Source organism: Acinonyx jubatus, chromosome E3 (genome assembly GCF_027475565.1).
Source record: "Acinonyx jubatus isolate Ajub_Pintada_27869175 chromosome E3, VMU_Ajub_asm_v1.0, whole genome shotgun sequence".
Taxonomy (NCBI): domain Eukaryota; kingdom Metazoa; phylum Chordata; class Mammalia; order Carnivora; family Felidae; genus Acinonyx; species Acinonyx jubatus.
The window spans coordinates 18,872,165-18,893,869 of record NC_069398.1 but is presented as its reverse complement, the minus strand read 5'-3'; the positions used below and the strand labels follow the sequence as shown (position 1 = coordinate 18,893,869).

At 54.6% G+C, this 21,705-nt stretch overlaps 2 protein-coding genes across 6 annotated transcripts in view; one reads left to right on the top strand and one right to left on the bottom strand.

The window, feature by feature from the left end:
* The first annotated feature begins 2,521 nt into the window (after nucleotides 1-2,521).
* Nucleotides 2,522-5,093, top strand: ZNF768 (zinc finger protein 768). Its single transcript, XM_027051515.2, has 2 exons — nucleotides 2,522-2,917; nucleotides 3,209-5,093. Exons 1-2 carry the CDS (start codon nucleotides 2,830-2,832, stop codon nucleotides 4,783-4,785), a joined length of 1,665 nt encoding a protein of 554 aa, XP_026907316.1. The 5' UTR covers nucleotides 2,522-2,829; the 3' UTR covers nucleotides 4,786-5,093.
* Nucleotides 5,094-10,505: 5,412 nt separating this feature from the next.
* ITGAL (integrin subunit alpha L) overlaps nucleotides 10,506-21,705 on the bottom strand; it is a 42,401-nt gene continuing 31,201 nt past the window's right edge. For all 5 annotated transcript variants that reach the window (XM_027051517.2, XM_027051518.2, XM_015076850.3 and 2 more), the window contains 8 exons: nucleotides 21,519-21,605; nucleotides 19,911-19,986; nucleotides 15,351-15,491; nucleotides 15,050-15,106; nucleotides 14,855-14,953; nucleotides 14,345-14,440; nucleotides 13,509-13,619; nucleotides 10,506-11,884 (listed from right to left, as the gene is read on the bottom strand). In XM_027051517.2, coding sequence (XP_026907318.2) covers nucleotides 11,711-11,884; nucleotides 13,509-13,619; nucleotides 14,345-14,440; nucleotides 14,855-14,953; nucleotides 15,050-15,106; nucleotides 15,351-15,491; nucleotides 19,911-19,986; nucleotides 21,519-21,605 — 841 coding nt within the window. In that variant the 3' untranslated portion in view covers nucleotides 10,506-11,710. The remainder of the gene's footprint in view (nucleotides 11,885-13,508; nucleotides 13,620-14,344; nucleotides 14,441-14,854; nucleotides 14,954-15,049; nucleotides 15,107-15,350; nucleotides 15,492-19,910; nucleotides 19,987-21,518; nucleotides 21,606-21,705) is intronic.

Genomic DNA, 21,705 nt, shown 5'->3' with positions numbered 1-21,705 from the left:
GACCTGAAATCTTGAAAATACAGGGGCATCTCTTGTAGCATCTGACAGAAGGCCTCTTAGAGGGCTTGTCTGTTGCATGCAGGGAAATGACAGTTCACGCAGAAGCCCCCTCACACTGAGAAACTTTGCTTGGGTGTTGGCCAAGTTGGCTGGACCATAAGCCTTGGCCGCACAGTCAATAGCTCTGCCCCAGTGCTGCTGCACACCAGGGATGATGCTGTGGACAAGGTGCCCCCCCCCCCCCCCAATTCAGGACACACACACAGCTCTTCCTCACCAGGGCACAGTGATAGAATAAGGTCTGTGGACTCCTGCCTTGGATTAGTTGGTGCTGGGTCAAGTTGGAACCTGCATCAGAGGATTCCCTGTGCTTAGAGCCTCTCACTGCTATGGCTGGTAGCTTCTCAAAGGTCCATTGCATGGATAGGACTGGTACTGGAGGAGCCTACCGGGAAGTCAGCCACTCTCACTCTAGGCACTAGTAAGACTGAATTTCCATGGGGAAATGCTGGTGCCAGAGGAGCCTGAAGCCCTGGCCTGACTCCTGCTACACGTGGGGCTTGTGGAAAGTATAGGCGATGGGACCACTTCAGAGCTGTGGCTGGAGGCCGCGCCACACACTTTGCAGGGAACAGCTACTCTCCTGTGTAAATTTTCTGGTGGGTAAGCAGCTTGGCGGTCAGAGAAAAAGCGTCTAATGAAGGAGACTTGTTCTCATTTGTGTGAGTGCGTGAGTAGTGTATTCTGCCCACGTGGACCATCTAGTGCTGGGCGGTGTGAGCCATCCTTGCCAAAGGCTTTAGGATAGGTGTGGAGGTGGAAGCTGTTCCTCTGGAGGGGAAACTACTCCTGCTTTATTTCTAGGAAGATAATTGTGATTCTACTTGTAAGCCTGCTTTCTCTAGGCTTTTACCGCTTGGAATTCTCCAGATTCTTGTTCTCATCTCTTTCAGGAGAATAGAAGATGCCATCTTTCCTCCTAACCACTTTCTTCCCTTCATTTGTCTGAGAAGGCAACAAGAAAACACAATCATGGCTCCTGATCATGCATACAGGGAGAATTTGGCTCATCAACTGTCAAGAACACTACCAAAATAGTTTCAGCAGCAAGGGTGAGAGAAAAAAAAAAGGGACAAGCATTGGATCCTATGAAGTTGTCTTTCCAGAGTCACTTTTTCCTTGATTCAGAGCTGCACGTAGGGCAGTGTTCCTCAGGTTCCCTTCCTCTACAAACTTCTATCCCAAGTCAGACAGGACTGGAGAGTTCTTAGCTCCCTTAAAGGCCAGATGGTTCTCTCCTTCTCCTGAACTCCATCACCCTCACGTGGAAGTAACTCCCATAGGATCCCTGTCTCCCTGTGAGAAAATCCAGGAACTAGGGACTAAGGATCCCACTTCAGGGAAGGTGGAAGGGAGAAGCAGGTGATAGAAAAGAAAGCCGCCTCCTTTCTGCGGGAGGATCCGCCAACTGGCCCTGTCAGCACCAGAAACGTGTGGGAGAAAGGAAAGTGCTGGGAAAGGAAGTATGCGGGAGACCGGGGTGGGAAGGTTGTGTGTCTCCAGGTCCCTGGCTTTCTTCAAAAAGGCGAGACAGAATGAAAGGTAAATAGGGGCGGGAAAAGTTCTGAAAGCATACGCCCGACTCTAAGGCAGACGCCAAGCGCCTCCCACTCAGCCCGTTGGCGCTTCTGGCCGCGGGGGTAGGTGGAGCCAGCCTGCGCCCCCTCCACCCAATCACAAAGGTGCCTCGCGTTCCCTGGCGACCATGAGTGCCTAGCAATTGGTGTAGAGGGAGGAGGCGGGACGATCGAGCTCTACCGGCCAATCACTGTAGTCCCTGGGAGGTAGAGGCCGTGTCTCTGGAAACCGGAGGCGGGGCTGTTTCCCTGGCAACGATCCTAGCCCTCCTGGAGGGGGTAGGGTGGCGATTAGGAGGAACCGAGAGGGGAGGGGGCCAGGAGGAGTCGGGGTGGGCGCGCTGATGTGGAGAAGTAGAGTTCGGGTTGGGGGTGGGAGGGAGGTCCCAGACTCAGGAGCACTAGACGGGGAGTCCGTCCAGGTTCCCGAGGCGCGGCCGGAGCTGACCCTAAGGCCCGAGAGGGGAGGGGAGCTAGACACCGCCCCCGCTGGCGCCGGGAAGCGTCGCTCCTTCTCGCTGACCTTGGTCTCGCTTGTCGCCTCGCCCTTGGCCACAGGCACTGACGGACGCAGGGCTCTTGAGACGGATAGATAGGCTCCTGGATGGACGGAGACCTAGGGCACAGCACACAAAGTGCCCCAGCCTTTCCCGCCGGCTCCAGGGCGCCCCGTCATCCCCCACCTCAACCACGGGGGCCATCCAGCCCAGGGTTAATGCCAACGAGTTTCCACCTCCAGCCGCTCCTAGAGAGGCCGTGGCGCTAGCCAGCGGGGGAAACTGGCCGCGGACGGACACTTCCTGTGCGGGAGGGGGAGGGGGTCGGACAGCCGCAGCCCAGCCCGGGCTGGGGGGCCAGACGGCGGGGTCGCGGGCGGGGAGCGACGTTCGGGGGCGGCAGGGCGAGTCGTGAAGACCCTCATCTCCGAGGCCACGACGCACGGGGGCCTTTGAGGGCCCCAGGGCAAGGCGAGACCTTGTGGGTGGGGGCGGGGCCGCGGGTAGGGGAGGGGCCCGGCCGGCCGGAGAGGCCCAGGGTCAAGACGTCCGGCCTCAGGGGCCGGGGCTGGGCAGCCGGGTCCCCTGGGCGGCGCTGAACAGGCGGGCGGCGAGGGCCCGGGTCTCAGGGCACTCAGGCCTGGTCGCAGGATCGTCCGCCATCGCCGCCGCCGCAGCACTGGGAGCCGGCGGGGATGGAACGGGAGGCGTCGCCGTGGGGCCTCGAGCCCGGGGATGTGCAAAGTCCTGATGAACTGGGGAGCCCTGAAGGGTCCCTCAAAGGTGAGGGAGGGAACGCCTCTCCGGGGAGCGTGCCTGGGAGCGGGAGAGGGGGCTGTGGGCCGTGGGAGGGGTAGAGAGCCGTGGGCTTGGACACTTGGGACTTGGAGGAGGCGGGGGCGGGGACTGGATGTCCTGGGTCGGCTAAGGGGGAGGTGGGAATTTCAGCACTTGCTCAAGGGCCAGCGACCCTGCTGGAGGAGGAGGGAGAGGTTTGTGACAACTAGTGTTGGGACCAAATGACCTTCCAGGCCCCACGCAATATGGGTTTTCTGTAATTCTCTGATCCTGCAGGCAACGTGAGTGAGAATGAGGAAGAAGAAATGTCTCAACAAGAAGGCACTGGGGACTATGAGGTCGAAGAGATACCCTTTGGGCTTGAGCCCCAGAGCCCTGGGTTTGAGCCACAGAGCCCCGAGTTTGAGCCCCAAAGCCCCAGGTTTGAGCCTGAAAGCCCAGGTTTTGAGTCCCGAAGCCCTGGGTGTGTGCCCCCAAGCCCTGAATTTGCACCCAGAAGCCCTGAATCAGATTCTCAGAGCCCTGAGTTTGAGCCCCAAAGCCCTAGGTATGAGCCCCAAAGCCCTGGGTATGAACCCAAGAGCCCTGGATATGAACCCCGGAGCCCTGGGTATGAACCCAAGAGCCCTGGATATGAACCCCAGAGTCCTGGATATGCACCCCAGAGCCCAGGATATGAGCCCCAGAATCCTGAGTTCAAAACCCAAAGCCCTGAATTTGAAGCTCAAAGTTCCAAATTTCAGGAAGGTGCAGAGATGCTTCTGAATCCGGAGGAAAAGAATCCCTTGAGCATCCCCTTGGGAGTCCATCCCTTGGACTCCTTCACCCAGGGGTTTGGGGAGCAGCCCACAGGGGCCCTGCCCCTAGGGCCACCTTTTGAGATGCCCACAGGGGCCCTACTGGCTACACCCCAGTTTGAGATGCTCCAGAATCCCCTGGGCCTAACCGGGACCCTTCGGGGGCCAGGCCGGCGGGGTGGCCGGGCCAGGGGTGGGCAGGGCCCTCGGCCTAACATCTGTGGTATCTGTGGGAAGAGCTTTGGGCGGGGCTCCACCCTGATCCAGCACCAGCGCATCCATACGGGTGAGAAGCCCTATAAATGTGAGGTCTGTAGCAAGGCCTTCTCCCAGAGCTCTGACCTCATCAAACACCAGCGCACCCACACGGGCGAGCGGCCCTACAAGTGTCCCCGTTGCGGCAAGGCCTTCGCTGACAGCTCTTACCTGCTTCGCCACCAGCGCACCCACTCTGGTCAGAAGCCCTACAAGTGCCCGCACTGTGGCAAGGCCTTCGGTGACAGCTCCTACCTCCTGCGGCACCAGCGCACCCACAGCCACGAGCGGCCCTACAGCTGCCCCGAGTGCGGCAAGTGCTACAGCCAGAACTCTTCCCTGCGCAGTCACCAGAGGGTGCACACCGGGCAAAGGCCCTTCAGCTGTGGCATCTGTGGCAAGAGCTTCTCGCAGCGCTCGGCACTTATCCCCCACGCCCGCAGCCACGCTCGTGAGAAGCCCTTCAAGTGCCCTGAGTGCGGCAAGCGCTTCGGCCAGAGCTCTGTGCTGGCCATCCATGCCCGCACCCACCTTCCAGGCCGCACCTACAGCTGCCCCGACTGCGGCAAGACCTTCAACCGCTCCTCCACGCTGATTCAGCACCAGCGCTCCCACACGGGCGAGCGGCCCTACAGGTGCGCCGTGTGCGGCAAGGGCTTCTGCCGCTCTTCCACGCTGCTGCAGCATCACCGGGTCCACAGCGGGGAGCGGCCCTACAAGTGCGATGACTGTGGAAAGGCCTTCTCGCAGAGCTCCGATCTCATCCGCCACCAGCGGACCCACGCAGCTGGCCGCCGCTGACCTGGGACTCCTCCGGGGGTGGGGAGGCAGTGGGCTGAAGAGAAGGGGACAGGAAGCTAGAGAAACCTTTAGAAGGAATAGTGGAAAAGCTGGAGGAGGTTGGAGGAGTGGAGGGCCAGGGTGGAGGAAGTCACGAGCCCTGGAGACTTATGGGAAACGGGCTATGGAGAGGGGTTGGAGAGAGGCCAAGCAGGCGGTGGGAGGCTCTGGGAGAGATCCAGAAAAGAGGTCAGCAGAGATCTGGCCTCGGCAGCAGCATGCCCCTTGGTGGGTGCCTGGCTTGGCGAAGTGCTAGGCAGGGAGGGGGGAGGGGGGAGGGTTACTTAGAGCGGGGTAGCTTAGATTGGTAGCTACTGAGACCCTCGTTGAGTCAGGAAGGGGTGAGGGTAAGTGGGGTGGGGAGTGGGACCCTGGGGTGGGGCCTGGGCCTCGGTGCAAACCCCAGCCTCCCTTGTCTTCCTCAGGCTTTGGAGCCCCTGAATTTGAGTTCAATAAAAACCTTTATGTGGTAAAAGACTTGTCCTGAAAATGTGTGTATGGACAGTGCCCTGGGCAGTGGGAGACACTCGGTGGCAACTATACAGTGAAAGCCATAGGGCCTTGTTTGGGGAGTGCTTTTATGTTCCACGTGTCATGAGAATCTTATAATCCGATGCCCCAGAGACATGACCTTCCCATATCTTCCCAGGTTCATGTCTCATGCTTTGAATCCTGCACACGGAGGGGGCTCAGTGTGGGAGGTGCGAGAAAGCCTTCAACTTTGTGGGATATCCCTCTTACCAAACAGAGGGTCTGGTCTGTCCTTGGACCAGAGAACAGACCCTGTTCTTGTATCCAGGCCTAGAGCCTGGGTTCCATCTCCATCGCTCTCTCCTCTCCCCAGCGGGAACCTCTAACCATCACTTTGGGCGGACCCTGAATCACCAGAACTGCAGGGAGTGTGTGCAGTTCCGACCCCACCTGTAGGGGGCACGTGTGGGACCAAGCGTGAGGATTGGACAAGTCTAGCCTTTAAAACCCACCCACCTGGGGCACCTGGCCGGCTCAGTCAGCTAAGTATCGGACTCGTGATTTGGCTCAGTTCGTGATCTCGCGTTTGTGAGATAGAGTGTCGGGCTCTGAGCTGGCAGTGTGGAGCCTGCTTGCGATTCTCTCCCTCTTTCTCACTCTGCCACTCCCCTGCCCTCTCTCTCTCAAAATAAATAAACTGAAAAAAAAAAAAAAGACCCACTCCCCAAGCTGTGCCTGATTTGCTACAACTCTGCCTGTTTTGGGGAACCCCTAGACCTACTGGGATCACCTTGCTCCCACCCCACCTTTAGCCTACTTTTCTTTCCTAAGCCTCAGCCCTCCTAACACTTGGCTCTTAGGAAAGGATGAGGAGCTGGTGCTGTGGGTGAGCCTGGGAGCTCCTGGGGCGTAGCCTGCCTTTACCTTAGTTGAGTAGGACAGGCTCTTTCATTCTTTTTTCACGCATGAGGAAAATGAGTTTGCAGAGCTGCTCAAAGTCACTGCATGGATCAGAGGCAGTGAGACTTTCAGACCACGTCTGCCTGGCTCCATCGGTCCCCGGTGGCTCGGCCACGTAGGCAGGTGAGGAATCCTCGCTCCATGAGGGCTCTCGGGTCTCAGAATCCTCACCTCACCCCCAGCCCCACGCCCGTCTATAGGGCCTTATAACTTGTCAGAAGCAAATAACTTCTCTAAGCACATTTCAGTTCAGCGTCTCATGTTCTCCAAGGTTTAGAAGGAGACTTAGAGATTATGCGGTTCAATGCAGTTTGGTTGTATTTAGCGTTTTTTTTTAAGTTTTAGTTTTGGAAGTGGGACATTATTTTTCAAGTAACATCTCTTGGTCTTTTAAAGACCTTTGTAAACTTTATGCACATTCTTGTACAGACATCCTACCACACAGAACTTCAAATATTAAATGAAATATTCCACCTCCCCCATTTGATAGACTTCATATATGTACCTATATGTGTTAAATAGAACTGCATTTGACCACCTGACATAATACATTTATAGACATTTGTTTTAACATTTATTCCAGTTATACAATTTAATTTTCATATTTTGGAGTTGATTTTCTTTTTCAACTCCCAAACGTGTTTGTGGGCCACTGAAAGCTGGGAGGCCCCGGGCACGGTTCATTGATAAAGTAGCCTATATGCTATTTCCAGAACTTTAATATATTAAAGCAGATCAAATGACAGGGGGAGACTCAGCTGCTCCGCCCCTACCCCTCTCTTCCCCGTGAGAGCTCCTGAGGTACCTTCAGATCCCAGGTGGGGCAGGCCAAGCCCAGAAAGGGCACGCATCGTTCCCAAGGTCACGGTGGAGAACTAGGACTCCAATACTAGGTCATTTGGCCTGCAGTCCAGTGAGCCGCTTTCACCACATCATCCTGTACAACTAAACTATATTTTAATGTTTATTTATTTTGAGAGAGAGAGCGAGCATGCATGAGCAGGGGAGGAGCATAGAGAGCGGGAGAGAGAGAGAATCCCAAGCAGGCTCAGCACTGTCAGGGCAGAGCCCAAAGCGGGGCTTGATCCAATGAACTGAATGGTGAGATCGTGACCTGGAGCTGAAACCAAGAGTCGGATGCTTAACCGACTGAGCCAGCCAGGCGCCCCTAAACCATGTTTTAAAAAGTAATCTCGGGGCGCCTGGGTGGCTCAGTCGGTTAAGCGTCCGACTTCCGCTCAGGTCATGATCTCGCAGTTCGTGAGTTCAAGCCCCGCGTCGGGCTCTGGGCTGACGGCTCAGAGCCTGGAGCCTGTTTCGGATTCTGTGTCTCCCTCTCTCTCTGCCCCTCTCCCGTTCATGCTCTCTCTCTGCCTCAAAAATAAATAAACGTTAAAAAAAATTTTTTTTAAAAAGTAATCTCTACGTCCAGTATGGAGCTTGAACTCACAACTCCAAGATCAAGAGCCGCGTGCCCCACCAACGGAGCCAGCCAGGCGCCCCGCAACGAAACCATTCGTATCTACCATCTTTATCAAGCACTTAGGTGCTAGCAACAGCTTGCCAGTATTATTTCGCGTTCACAACAGCTCTGAGGTCTATGCAGCTATGATTCCCATTTTACAGATGAAGAAATGAGTCCCAGACAGGTTAGGTACTTGCCCTGCGCGGCTTAGTTACAAAGCAGCAGCGCCTGGACTCCAACCTAGGTCTGACTAGGTTTTGACTCTTTTCCCAAGGAGACCAAGATGCTACTTTCTCACTTTGTGCCATGAGTACAGTGTTTTCTAGAGGCGTCATGACACGTGATAACATGTGTCATCATTCTGACAGCTTGCGGGGAACGTGGGCTGGGGTGTCCTTATATTTTTACATTTTTCTCCCTTTTAATTTCTTTAAAAAAATTTTTTTAACATTTATTTTTGAGAGAGAGAGAGAGAGAGAGACAGAGCATGAGTGGGGGAGGGGCAGAGAGAGAGGGAGACACAGAGTCCGAAGCAGGCTCCAGGCTCTGAGCTGTCAGCACAGAGCCCGACACGGGGCTTGAACTCACAGACCGTGAGATCATGACCTGAGGTCCGACGCTTAACCGACTAAGCCACCCAGACGCCCCTCTCCATTTTAACTTCTAATCGGATAAACACTGATAGATATAACCCATATAAACAAAAGCTCTTTGGGGATCTTTAATTTTTAAGAGTATGAAAGGGGGGCGCCTGGGTGGCTCAGTCGGTTGAGCATCTGACTTCGGCTCAGGTCACGATTTCGCGGTCCATGAGTTCGAGCCCCACGTCTGGCTCTGTGCTGACAGCTCAGAGCCTGGAGCCTGCTTCGGATTCTGTGTCTCCCCCTCTCTCTCTGCCCCTCCCCTGTTCATGCTCTGTCTCTCTCTGTCTCAAAAACAAATAAAACATTAAAAAAAAAAAAAGTATAAAAGGGTTCTGAGACCAAAACACGTGAGGACCACTGAATCAAACGCTTACTTGTGCCAGCCTTGGTGAGGGGTCAGTGTTGGTCACACATGTGAGTGAAGACTGAATCCTGCCTTTTAGAACCTCCTAGTCTTGAGAGAGGAGCCCACACAATCAGCGTTATGTGTTCCAATGAGGTATGCAAAGTGGAGATTAAATGGGTCATTTTGTCCAGGAGCTGAGGGGATGAAAAAAGCTGTGAAGTGCTTCGAAGTAGGAAGATTTTGTTTTATTTTTTACTTTTTAAAAACATTTTATTTTATTTTTAATTTTTTAAACACTTATTCATTTTTTGATAGGGACAGAGCACGAGTCCTCTGGGGGGAGGGGAAGAGAGAGAGGGAGACACAGAGTCCGAAGCGGGCTCCAGGCTCCGAACTGACAGCACAGAGCCCAAAGCGGGGCTCGAACCCACGGACCGTGAGATCACGACGCGAGCTGAAGTCGGACGCTCAACTGACTGAGCCACCCAGGCGCCCCTAAAAAATTTTACTTTTAAGTAATCTCTACACCCAACATGGGGCTCGAACTCACAACACCAAAATCAAGAGTTGCATGCTGTACCGACTGAGCCAGTCAGGCTCAGTAGGATTTTAAATAGAGAAGAGGTGGGACTGGGCAAGGGGAACAGCATGTGCAAAGGCACAGAGGCAGGGAAGGACACATAGGTATTTGAGGACAGGAGCTGTTAAGCAAGTTGGGATATAGATTCCTGGGCATGACGAGGGCAGGTCTGTTCCTGAAATGAACCTCCCAGATTTTCTTGTTTCCAACCTTAGTGAAAATATTTACCTGTTGTTTGTGTGTCACAGAGTATCACTGAGGTGAGAGGATCCTCTCCATCACTCTCTAACCTGCTATCCTGCTTTTCTTCACAACACCCTCACCACCTGGAATCACGTTTCTACTTTATTTTAATTTTTTACGTTTATTTATTTTTGATAGACACAGAGAGACAGAGCGCAAGTGGGGGAGGGGCAGAGAGAGAGAGGGAGACACAGAATCTGAAGCAGGCCCCAGGCTCCGAGCTGTCAGCTGAGAGTCCGACGTGGGGCTTGAACCCACAAACCGTGAGATCATGACCTGAGGTCGGACGCCCAACCGACTGAGCCACCCAGGCGCCCCACATTTCTACCTTATAACTGTTTTCCCAGTGGGGTGACACTTCCTGAGGGCAGGGACTTCTCCCTGGTTTTCATCACCAGGCCCTCAGGGCACAGAACAGAGCCTGACACAAAGCTCTCAAGAATCAGTAGAAGCCGGTAGGCTTCTCGAGACCTAGAGATAATCTCATGTCTTTTTAGCAGTTTTGCTTTCCCTGGGACACGGGCCTCACTTCTTCCTTTCTCAGGTCTTCCCTATGAGGAACCATGGGGCTGGACCAGAAGGGTGCTGATGAAGCTGAAGAGGCAGGCAGGCTTTGAAAGACTGCTCTGGGCTTTGTGGGCTCAAGAATGTTCGCTTACTCTCCTGCAGGCAGAAGGGAGCCATCAAAGGTCACTGCTTGGAAGGCCAAATGTTGCTTCTCAGCTCCCATTGTTGGACCCAGAGCTGGCTTCAGAATTACTCCGTATTCCGCCCCACCCCACCCCCGCGCCCCCATCCTACTGACCACAAGAGGGCAGCAGTGATGAGCCCCCATCCCTCCAAATGCTGTGGGCCTCGGGGTCAGGCTCTACCAATTGTTGCTTAAAAAAAAACAAACCAGGGAGGGCCTATTCTCACACCTAAATGAATTGTCAGGGCCAGAATGTGCACCGGCATGAAAACATCGCACAATTGGACAGATTTTCACATTTATTGGGTACACATATGCAGGCACCGTGAGCCAGGTGGACAGCCGTGGCCTGCTCCCTTGAGCTCACAGCCTCCCAGTGGGGGCCGCAGCGGGGTGGGATGGAGTCCTGGTGGGGGCTGGGAGCAAGGAGGCAGGAGCCTGGGGAAGATCTTGAAGGGTGGAGACGCCAGGGGCCCATCCGAAACGCTTTCTCGATCTTTTCACAGGCGCTAGGTTCAGTGAAATTGTGCAAGCGCCTACTGGGTCTGGCTCTGTGATGTCACCAAGGGATCCCAAGGTGAACATGACAGGTATGGTCCCTACCCTCTCGGAGTTCGATGTTTAATTTGAGAGACAAATATTAAATAACAGTGTGATCTGTACTGTGAGGGGCAAATGTAACACGGGAACCCACCTGGGTAGGGGCTGGCGGCGGCCCTGAGGCAGTTGTACGCGAGCTGAGATCTGAAGGCTGAGAGAGTCAGCCAGGAAAAAGGCTGCGGAGGAATGTTCCAGGCAGAGGGAGCAGTCTGGGTGAAGGCGGTGAGACAGGAAGGAGCCTGGCTAGCGAGAAAGGCTGGTGTAATCGGAGCTTAGAAAGGGAGGCGGGGAGTCTCTGGAGGAGGCCAGGAAGGCAACAGGGGCCCAATTCTGCACGGGCATGTTAAGGCTATTTCGCAGATCGTGGAAGGCGTATTAAGGAACTTGGTCTGTAGCCAAAGAGCAGGGGGTTTGCAGCGGCCATGTAGTGACACAGATCAGATTTGCTCTCTGGCGGCAGACTGGAAAGCTGACTGGACTCCAGGCAGGGGAGAGTGAAGGACGAGGTTCTGGGAGTCTGAGGCCTCTGGGGACGTCCAAGGGCAGGTGGGTGTGAGGGCCGGGAGGGTCACTAGGTCCTGAGATGACAGTTTTTCCAAATTTAGATCAGACAGTCTCTTCCAGGGGAGGATACTAAGAAGGGCTGGGGGAAGCCAGGACCAGCCGAGAATTACAAGGCCTCGCCTCCGTAGCCTTCCTGGCCCATCCCTCACCATGAACCTGCAAAGCAGGCCGGCAGGAGTGAGCTCCACGTGCAAGACAGCGAAACTGGGGCCTAGGTGGGGGCAGTGATTTGCCCGAAGACACGCAGTGAAACACAGGTAGAGGCAGAGTGGTACCAGGCCTCCCGAGTCCAGTCCTGGGCCCTCTGCATCGGGCCTGGACCTCAGTCTTTGTCATTTCCATCCTGGGTCTCCTCCTCCTGGAGGGGCTCCAGGCAGCCCGGATCCCCACCCTCTTCCTTGGGCTCTGGTTGTCCAGAGTCTTCTCTAGGGATTCCATTCGAAGCTTCTACGGTAGCCTCCATCTTCTCCTTCAGGTTCCGTTTGAAGAAGCCGAGCTGTAGGAAGACAAAAATTGAGTGAGCCACGGTCCATGGAACACTCTGGACGAGTCAGCCTCGGCAAAACATGAAAGCACCCTTAATGTTAATGAGTCACACATGCCACGGACGCGTGGTATCTGCCCCAGGGACAGGACGAGGGTCTCTGCCACACCCAGCTCCTGGCAATATGTTAAAAAGCTGTACGTTTAATAGTGCGTTCTTTAGGCTCATCAAAATGTCATGGAGCAATATTTTAGGTGGGCGATTTGACCATATCCAGTGATACTATTAGCGAGAGCCTGCTCTCTGTTGAAAGGTCAAAACATATATGTTCTTTGGCTCAGCCATTCCAGCTCCAGGAATTAATTTTTTTTTAATGTTTGTTTATTTTGAGACAGAGAGAGAGAGAAAGCATGAGTGGGGTGGGGGAGGAGCAGAGAGAGGGGAGAGAGAGAGAATCCCAAGCAGGCTCTGTGCCATCAGTGCAAAGCCCGACGTGGGGCTCCATCATATGAACCATGAGATCATGACCTGAGCCAAAATCAAGAGTCAGACATTTGGGGCACCCAGGTGGCTCAGTCGGTTAAGTGGCTGACTTCGGCTCAGGTCATGATCTCACAGCTTGTGAGTTCGAGCCCCGCGTCGGGCTCCGTGCTGACAGCTCGGAGTCTGGAGCCTGCTTCGGATTCTGTGTGTGTGTGTGTCTCTCTCTCTCTCTCTCTGCCCCTCCCCCGCTCATGCTCTGTCTCTCTCACTCTCAAAAATAAATAAACGTTTAAAAAATTAAAAAAATAATAATAATAAACATTAAAAAATTAAAAAAAAAAAAGGTGGGGCATCCAGACAGCAGCAAACCAGCCAAGTGAAAAAGCAAGAGGCAGATCTGATTGTGCAACACACACAGAGACATCAGGATATAATATCCAGTGGGAAATATAAGCTCCCAAGCAGTATATATGGTATTATTCCATTTGTGTTTTCTACACATACACATAGACACTGACTTCTCTCTTTTTCTCTTTCATGCTCATACATATACGTATGTTTAAACAACAAAATTAGACCCTGGAAGAATAGAAACAAAATGGTTGCTAATGACAGCCCTCTGCGGGGTGCAACAGGGAGAAATTGATTTTCTGTGTTGTTTTCTGGAGTAGTTGAGGTTTTCATGTGGAACAGCTGCCCTCCGGCACTATTCACCTGCCTGCTCCTTCTTCAAATCCCAACTCAAATGCCTCCTCTCCTGGGAGGGCTTCCCGGACTCCCCCAGCCTAAGTGAGGCTCCAGCACCCAGGCCCCTGAGTGGGGCCCTTAGCAGGTGTGTTCCTGTCTGCCTCCCCCGTTAGACTGTGAGCTCCCCGAAGGCAATGTCTGTGGTACGTGCCCCTGTGTCCCACTGCTTGGCCCGTGATACGTGGGAAAACCCTCCTTCCCTAGGTACCCAGTCCTGGCTCTGCCAGTGCTTGGTGGAGGCTGAGGGAAAGTCTCACTTGCTCTTTGGGACTCAGGAGTCCTAACTACAGAAGGAGGGAGTAGGCTGAGGACGCTTTTAGCTTTAACGCTCCCTGATCTTGGTATTTTCTGCCCTTTCCCTAGCCTGGCTGTCTCAGCCATGCCCATTACTCCCAGAAGCTCCCACCTTGTAGAGTACCCCGAGAATCACCAGGAACAACAATAGTCCCCCAGTGCTGCTCAGCACGTAGATGTAGAGCATGTCCTTCTCATACACGATGTCCACCTTCATGATGACCTGGAGGAGGGGGGGAAAGGGGACCGTAGGAAGAGGCTTTTCCACCTTTAATATTCTTGTGAAGGGCTAGGCCTTAGCAACTTCTGGTCAGGGTTGCTTCCTGACACTACCAGGCTCTGGCCCAGACACTTCCCTCCAGCGTGCACCCCCGTGCGGCCACCGGAGTGAGCTGGCGAACTTGCACATGACCCACCTTCAGTCCTTAAATGGCTTCCCTTCGTCCCAGGGTAAAATGCCAGAATCTTAGCTCAGCGTGCAAAGCCTCCAGAATCCCGCTTACGCTCACCTTGTTAGGCGCAGCGTCCCTTCTGCTGCTCTGAGCTTCCTGCTCTTCAACCTGTCTCGCCCACCGGCTCAACTGGGTGGCCTGGGCCCCGCGCTCACGACCCACGCTGCTCGGAGCGCTTTCCCATCATGCGCAGAGTGGGTATGGGGTGGGTACCCTGGCTGAGCTGCCCGCAAGTTGACCTCTGCCCGACACATCTCAGACAGGTGACCTCGGGGGCTGCTTGGCCACCAGTGGTGGTGGGGAGCCCTGGGCATCCACCAAGGCCCTCGCCAAGGCTGACGGCTCTGATGGCCGGGAAGCTCTTCCCTGTGCCGAGCCCGGACCTCCCACGTGGCTGTCCCCCTTCTGGCTCTAGCTCTTCTAGCTCGACCCTGGGGCTCCTCAGATGCCCCTGCTGACCTCTGCTGCCGGGGCTTCTGAGGAGGCAGAGACATACCTGGGCCAGGGAGGCACTGTCGTCATACAGGTGGAAGTGCTTGCTGCTGTTGAAGGAGATGGAGAGAGAGCTACAGAGGCTGAGCATGGAGGAGGCCTGTGGGAGGGTGGGGGAGGGGTCAGGCCAGGGAGAACAAGGGCCGGGACCCACCGACGTCCGCACCCCACCTCGACTCAGCGTGGAGAAGCTGAGGAGCACGGGACCCAGTGGGGTGCGCCACGGCCACCGTGCTCTCTACCATAGCGTCCTCACGGACCGCTCCGCGCGGCTGGAAGGAAAGTTTTCCTACGGAGAACCCAGAAGAACCATCCGCAGGCCCGTGAACACAGCCGGGCGAGTTTCAAACAAATCATGGTTCTCTTTCATCCGCCACTATGTAAATATCAGGGCTTTTCATCAAGGTAGTAAAGAAAAAGGCAGGAAGACCAGGTGGTGAGGAAGCCCACCCTCGAGCCGTCGAGGTCCCCCCACACCCCCTGGACCATGGCGTCTGCGGCCAGCGGGTGCTACCTTGATCTCCTCCACCAGCTCCATTGTCCCGATCACTTGGACGAGGATCTCCTGCTTGAACGTAAGTGGGCAGCGGAACTTGGCTTCGGGCAAACAAGGCTGCCAGGAATAGAGAGAGCAGCGGTCAGAGAGGCCCATCTTCCCACCTACACTCTGCCGGCCCCGGCCCCAACCTCTGAGCCCGTGCCCCTGTACCTCAGCCACAGTGGGCAGCGTCTCTGGATCCTCACGGTGGCAGGTCACAGAAGGATCCTAGGAATGGTCTTCAGTTAGTCCAGAGCAGAGAGAGGACGCCGGCCCCTTAAGAACCTGGCTCCCTCCTCCCCCCACCCCCCACCCCCGCCCCCGCCCTCCCCCAGCCTCCTGGGGTGTGGCATCTCCCACAGTTCAGTCCCACTGGCTCTTTGGCGGATTCAGAACTCACTGAGCCCAATGGGATTCGTCCACCCTCACACCCTACACATCTGTCCCCCTTTAGGAGCTCCCCGCCACAGACCTGGGTGTGTTGCCCTCCTCTGGGCAGGATCTGCACAGTCCACTCATGTTTGATGGGCCCCTTGCTGTGTGACTCTGGTACCCCGACCAAGGCCTCCAGGGGGGGCACGTTGTGGTCATAGGCAGAAGGCTGAATCCTCACCTAGGACAGAGGACGAGGGGCTGCAGAGCCCTAAATGCCAGCCGCCCCCCAACTGCCACTCCAGATGCCATTCTCACGGGCTGAGCCCTGAGAAGCCATCCTCTGTCGGGCTTCACCCGGCCCCTGTCCTCAAAGCCTTACAGCGTGGGCTACGGGTGCCTCCGTGCTTTCTCCCGCGGGGCAGACCCTTGCACATCCAGCAACGTACTGCTCCAATATCATTTTTGAAGGTCTGGCTGATCCCCTCAGCGGCAGGGCGGCTCCCCCCTGTGTGTATCTCCACTAGACTGCGTGCTTCCTGAGGGCAGCAGCTGTGGCTTATTTCGCTTGCAATTCCCTGCTGCTTGACACCCTACCTAGCATAGCAGGCCTCCAAAAAAGTCATTTTTTGAATGAATGACATTTAACAAGGATAGATGCAAAAATTATTCGCACGATGCAGGTTGGAAAGCCTCCTTTTGCCAAGGGCCTTGGTTTAAGAAACATTTCCTGAGTACCTTTTATATGAAAGAGCCGGGGTGCCTGGGTGGCTCAGGCGGTTAAGCGTCTGACTCTTGGTTTTGGCTCAGGTCGTATTCTGTGGCTCATGGGATCGAGCCCCACGTCAGGCTCCACTGCACAGTACAGAGTCTGCTTGGGATTCTCTCCCCTCTCTCTCTGCCCCTCCCCAACTCGTGCTCTCTCTCTCTCTCTCAAAATCAATAGACAAACTTAAAAAAAAAAAGAAAGAGCTATCTGTGCTAAGGCTGGAAGACCCAGATATGGACAAGAAAGTGACACAGAGATAGCACCAGTGAACGTCCCAGGGAGGTCAAGCAGGGAATCAGATGTCCAGTTTGAGAGGTTCTATCATTTATTCACTCAACAAACATTTGTGGACACTTGAAAAATATCAGTCAAATTAAATTGAAAAGGCCTAATGTCAGAGGCAGCGTTTGAATTTAACTGTGAAAGGTAGAGAGGAGTCAAACGGATAAAGACAGAGAAGGGCATCCAAAGAGAGAAAATGTAGCAGTTAGGGCAGCACCAGGGGAGTATGATGCGGCTGGAGGTGCGGTGCCTGGGGACAGAGATAGGAGGTACGTCTGGAAAGGAGACTCGGGATGAGACAGTGTGCCCGGAAAGCCTAAGGGCGAGAGATCAGGGGACCCTCGGCTAGGCAATGGGGAGTCATGGCAGGCAGCTGAGGGGGGGCGGGTGGCTCCAGGGAGACTCACTCACTGCAAGCCCAGAATGGAAAGGAGTGGGAAAGGCAGGTTGAGATCCACGCTGGGAGCCTGTGCCAACAGTCCAGTTGCAAGAAGACGAGGATCTGAGTCCGAGCAGTAGTGGGGGCAAAAGAGAGAAGAGAATACAGAACGGAAGCTGAAGAGGCAGGGGCCCCAGGCACAGAGGAGGGAGAAATTCCCCCAGGCTTGGAAGTTTTGCTTGAGGAAAAGGGTGCCTTCGAGGGATTCTCAGCAAACCGGAGGTGATGCTGGCTTAGGAGAAAATGACACATTTGGTTTAGAACATGTTAAGACAAAGCATCAAGAGGAACCACTGCTCTCCTAGGTGTATATCCAAGAGTTTATGAAACACGTCTGCATCAAAACTTGTACAGGAACGTTCAAGCAGCGTTGTCTGTAATAGCCAAAAAGTGGAAGCCACCCAGATATCCACCGGTTGATATGTGGATAAATCAAATGCGGCCTACCTTGCCATGGAATATTATCTGGCAATAAAAATGAATGAAATACTGACATACGCTCCAATGTGGATGAACCTCGAAAACAGTCTGCTAACTGAAAGAAGCCAGTCACCAAAGACCACATAATGGGGGCGACTGGGTGGCTCAGTCGGTTAAGCAACTGACTTCAGCTCAGGTCATGGTCTCACGGTTCGTGGGTTCGAGCCCCGTGTCGGGCTCTGTGCTGACAGCTCAGAGCATGAAGCCTGTTTCAGATTCTGTGTCTCCCTCTCTCTCTGTCCCTCCCCTGCTCGTGCTCTGTCTCTCAAAAATAAACAAACGTTAAGAAAAATAAAAAAAAATAAAAAAGACCACATACTGTATGATTCCTCCTCCACATAATACCCAGAACAGGCCAATCTATGGACAGAGACTAAAGTTGTGGTTGCCGGGAGCTGGGGGAGCGTGGAGGGAAGAGTGACTGCAAAAGGGGACAGGGCATCTTTCTGGAAAAAGGAAAATCTTCTAAAATTATACAGTGGTGTTAATAGTAGAGCTGGCATGTTAGCCTAGGCTGGGACTCCAGAGGCTGGAACTGGCGCGCTCTATCGCCTTCCTTGGATGACGGTGATGACTACAATGCCGACAGCAACCACGGTTGACTGGTCCCTCGTGGGTCAAGGGCTACGCAGGACACTTAACAAGGCTTTTCTTATTTGCTCCTTATAACGACCCCATACAGTAGATGCTATTAGCGTCCCCATTTTACAGATTGAAAACCTGACACTCAGAGAGGTTAAGTAAACCGCCCAAGGCCACACAGCTTTACATGGCAGAGCTTCAGAAAGACTTCAGGTCTGGCTGAGGCCTATGCTCCTAACCAGCCAGGGGAGAGGGAGACCATGAGGAAGAAGACCCCGTGGCCCAGCTGTCAAGCTCTCACTGGATTACCATGCCTGTCCAGTTTACTATAAACCTGAGCTGACCTGGTGGCAAAAAGGGCCTAATGGGACAGCTTCAGGCAAGAGAGAATGATCCCCGGGGTGCCTGGGTGGTTCAGACGATTAAGCCTCTGACTTTGGCTCAGGTCACCATCTCATAGTTTGTGAGTTTGAGCCCACATCGGGCTCTCTGCTGTCAGTGCAGTCTGCCTGGGATTCTCTCTCTCTCCGCCCCTCTCCCACACTCTCTCCTTCTCTCTCAAAAATAAACAAACAGTAAGAAAAAAAGAGGGGGTGATCACCAACGTCCCATGTCATGTTGGGTTGTAGTTAAAACAGAGACCGTTAGGGGCTTTGGCAAGAGTGCCAAGAGGGGCTGCGTGGTGGGTCAGGCATCCGGGAGCCAAATGCAGAGTTTAAGATGCTGAGGGTGGTGAGGTGGACAGAGGCATCTAGCCCCGACAGAGAGATAAATGGGGTGTGTGTATGTGTGAGGGGAGCTCAAAGGGCTTGAGATGGCTCCCTGTGGAATGGCACAAGAATGGAAGCAGGCTTCCACAGTAGCTTGGGAATGTCAAGGCCACAGCCCAACACCTGCCTCAGCTATTAACAGGCATCACGCCAAGCACTCCATGAGGAGTAAGCAACCCACTTAAACCTCACGACACCTGGAAGTTCTCGTTCCAAACGCCATTTGTCACAGCGGGGAACAGAGGCATGGATAGACAAGCCCTTGGCCCAAGGTCACACAGAGCTCGAGTGGTAGAGTTGGGGTTTGGATCCAAGCCTGTCCAAGTCTTTCCCACTATTCTGGTGGTAAAAGGACTGGTCTGCCCACCTCCGTAGGGAACCCAGAGCCATCCCGCTGAGCAGCACTAGAAACCAACTCAACTGGCCATTCTCAATGCAAACGGGCATCTGACCTCCCTGAGGGCCACTCTCCTCCGTTGTCATATCCAGGTGACATGACTGCAGCCTCTGTTCTAAGGGGGCTACCTGCCTGGGGTCCCTTTCCTGCTGGGTTCCTGCTCCAGCCTGCCCTGATACCAGTGCGGCCTTGGGTGAGACAGTTTCTCTTTGGGGCCTCAGTTTCCTCCCCAGAAAAACAAGAATGCTCTTGGTTTGGTCAATGCCTACTCCTCCTTAGAGTCCTTGAGCTTTAGACTCAGCGGCTGGCCTCCCTCTTCTTTGTTACCACAACAAAGATGTTATCATGGCACCAAGCATATGGCGTGAGAAGCGACACATCGTTAATTTAGAGGTTAAACACATGGATTTGGGCATTCAAACATGTGCTCGAATCTGACCTTTCCTCCTTATGAGCTGTGTAACCTGGCAAGTTACTTGACCTCTCTGTGCTGTGGATTTCTCATCCGTAAAATGCGAGTGGCAACGCCTCTACCTCACAGGGGGGTCGCACATATAAAGTACCAGGCCCAGAACTTGGGTTGGGTGAGCGGTCAGGGGCTCCGATTTACTTATGGCTGCCCCAGCACCTAGCAAAGTATCTAAACTAGAACAGTGGCTCATTAAACGGGGGGAATGAAAAACTAGGTTCTCTCTCAGAGAGCTTCTCCCAAGTGCTGCGATCCCACAGACCATCCGTCCGGGTGGCGGCAGAAAGGAGCTGCTGAGTGTGTCGCTACCGGAAGCGTGTGAGGCTCTACCGGAAGGATCATGGGATGAGGTGGAGGGCGCTGGGTTTGCTGAGGATGGGGCCGTGTCCCGCTGGTCTCTGCAGCCTCGGTCCCCAGGGCGGGGCTGACAAATGTGTGGCCCAGAAGGGCCTTTTCACACGGGGGCTCCTACCTCGTAGATGTGTTTGGCATGGCGGATCTTGGGACCCTTGGGGGTGAAGTTGACATACAGTGTGGAGTTTTCCTGGCTGTGGAGAGAGAAGAGCAGAAGTAGAAAGTGGAGATGTCGACAGCCCCGTTTCCAGAAAAGCAGGGGCCCCGGGCCAGGGGAAGCCTCTGCGCTACCAGGCCCTGGGCTAGCGCTCTCATAGGCATGACCCCCGTGACCCTTCCAGCATTCTGCTGTTTCCCTTGGGAAAGTAAGGCTGGTGGGAGGGGTCAGTCTGTTGCCCCGCGTCCTGAGGCAGCGGGACGGGGCCGGAACCCAGGTGGATGTGCCTTTGGAGCTGCATTCTCCCTGCTCCATGGGGTTCCCCACCCCCCTTGAGGGTCTCCACTGTCCTCTGGGTTCTTCATCTCCTGCGTAACAGCACAGCCTTTGGCTTCCTCTCCACCCCATCCTTCCAGGGACCTTCGTACGTCACTGTCTGATCCTGCCACCCACCTACTCAGAATCTGCCACTGGCTCCCTGCTGCCCACGAGGGTCGGGTCCAAAGCCTCCCATGTCCAGGCCTGCCCACTTCCCAGCCTGCCTGCTCACCAGGCCCCACGCATACCTGCCGTCCCCTGAGCCTGCACACTCCCTACTCCTCAAATCCACCCCACTGCTTGCTGCGTCCTTTGCCTGGGCTCTTCTTCCTGCTGGACCATCCTTTCTCCTCCTTGGCCCTTATCTGATCCCCTCATTCTCCAGACTCCAGTTCAAGCCCCTACCTCCTCCACGAACCCTTCCATCTCTCCTCAACCCACATCATCTTTCCTGGCTCTAATTTCACACGACACCTCAGACAGTATCATTGTGTTTGGCATTTATGTTCAAAGCACCAGAGACGTTGGCTCGGTCACTGTCCCTGTCCTTCTCACTGAGCCAACCTGAGAAAGTTCCTCTGCTTTTCTGGCTTCGTTCTCTTTTCTGTAAATGAGAAAATCCAACTAGTGATCCCCATGGGTCACTCCTGTTATATATAACCTCCTGAGACTCACTGACTCTGTGTGCATACGAGCTTGGCCTCTCCTACCGGACTAGGAGTTCTCTGTGGGCAAGAGCCACTGTGAACACCTTGTCCTAATCTCTTCCAGCATGTCTGACCCCCCAGGATGGGAGGGCATCCAGCACAGGGTTTTGGAGTTGGACAGGCCCAAGTTCAGAGGGTTCATCAGTGCTTCCTAGCTGTACACCTCTGGATGAGCTCCTCCCTTCTCTGATGATCCTGTTTGTTCATCAGTAAAGTGGAGAGAGGCGTGGCTGCCTCATGACACGTTGAAAGTGTTGAAAGCTTGGTTGGGGGGGGGAGCCCCAGCTGCACAGCGCAGCCGGCACAGCATCTGACATAAGGTCAGCACTCGCTGTGCCTTTTCTCCCATCAGTAAACTGCTGATCTGACTCAGAACTCTTAAAGGGCCTCCACTCTTGTGGGTGTTGAAAACCGTCAGGGTTGTGGCTGGAATCAGTTCTAATTACTCCTGGTGGGGGGGCCCTAGAGAAGGAGGGGGCTTTGAGGGAGTGCCCTGGGAGGCTGAGGCGGGGAGGACAGAGCTGGCCGGCTGCTCAGGACTTACTCCTTGGTGAGGATGTTGATGGGGTACAGGACTGGGATGCTGGTGGTGGCAGAGTTGTCCTCCAAGAGGTCTGAGTCCTCATTGTCACTGTGTTGGGGCGAGGCAGAGGGCAGTGTTAGGAAAAGGGCTTGGCCAGGGCCAGGCGGCAGTCTGAGAGCGAGCGGGGCAGGTACGCTGGCGGGGGTCC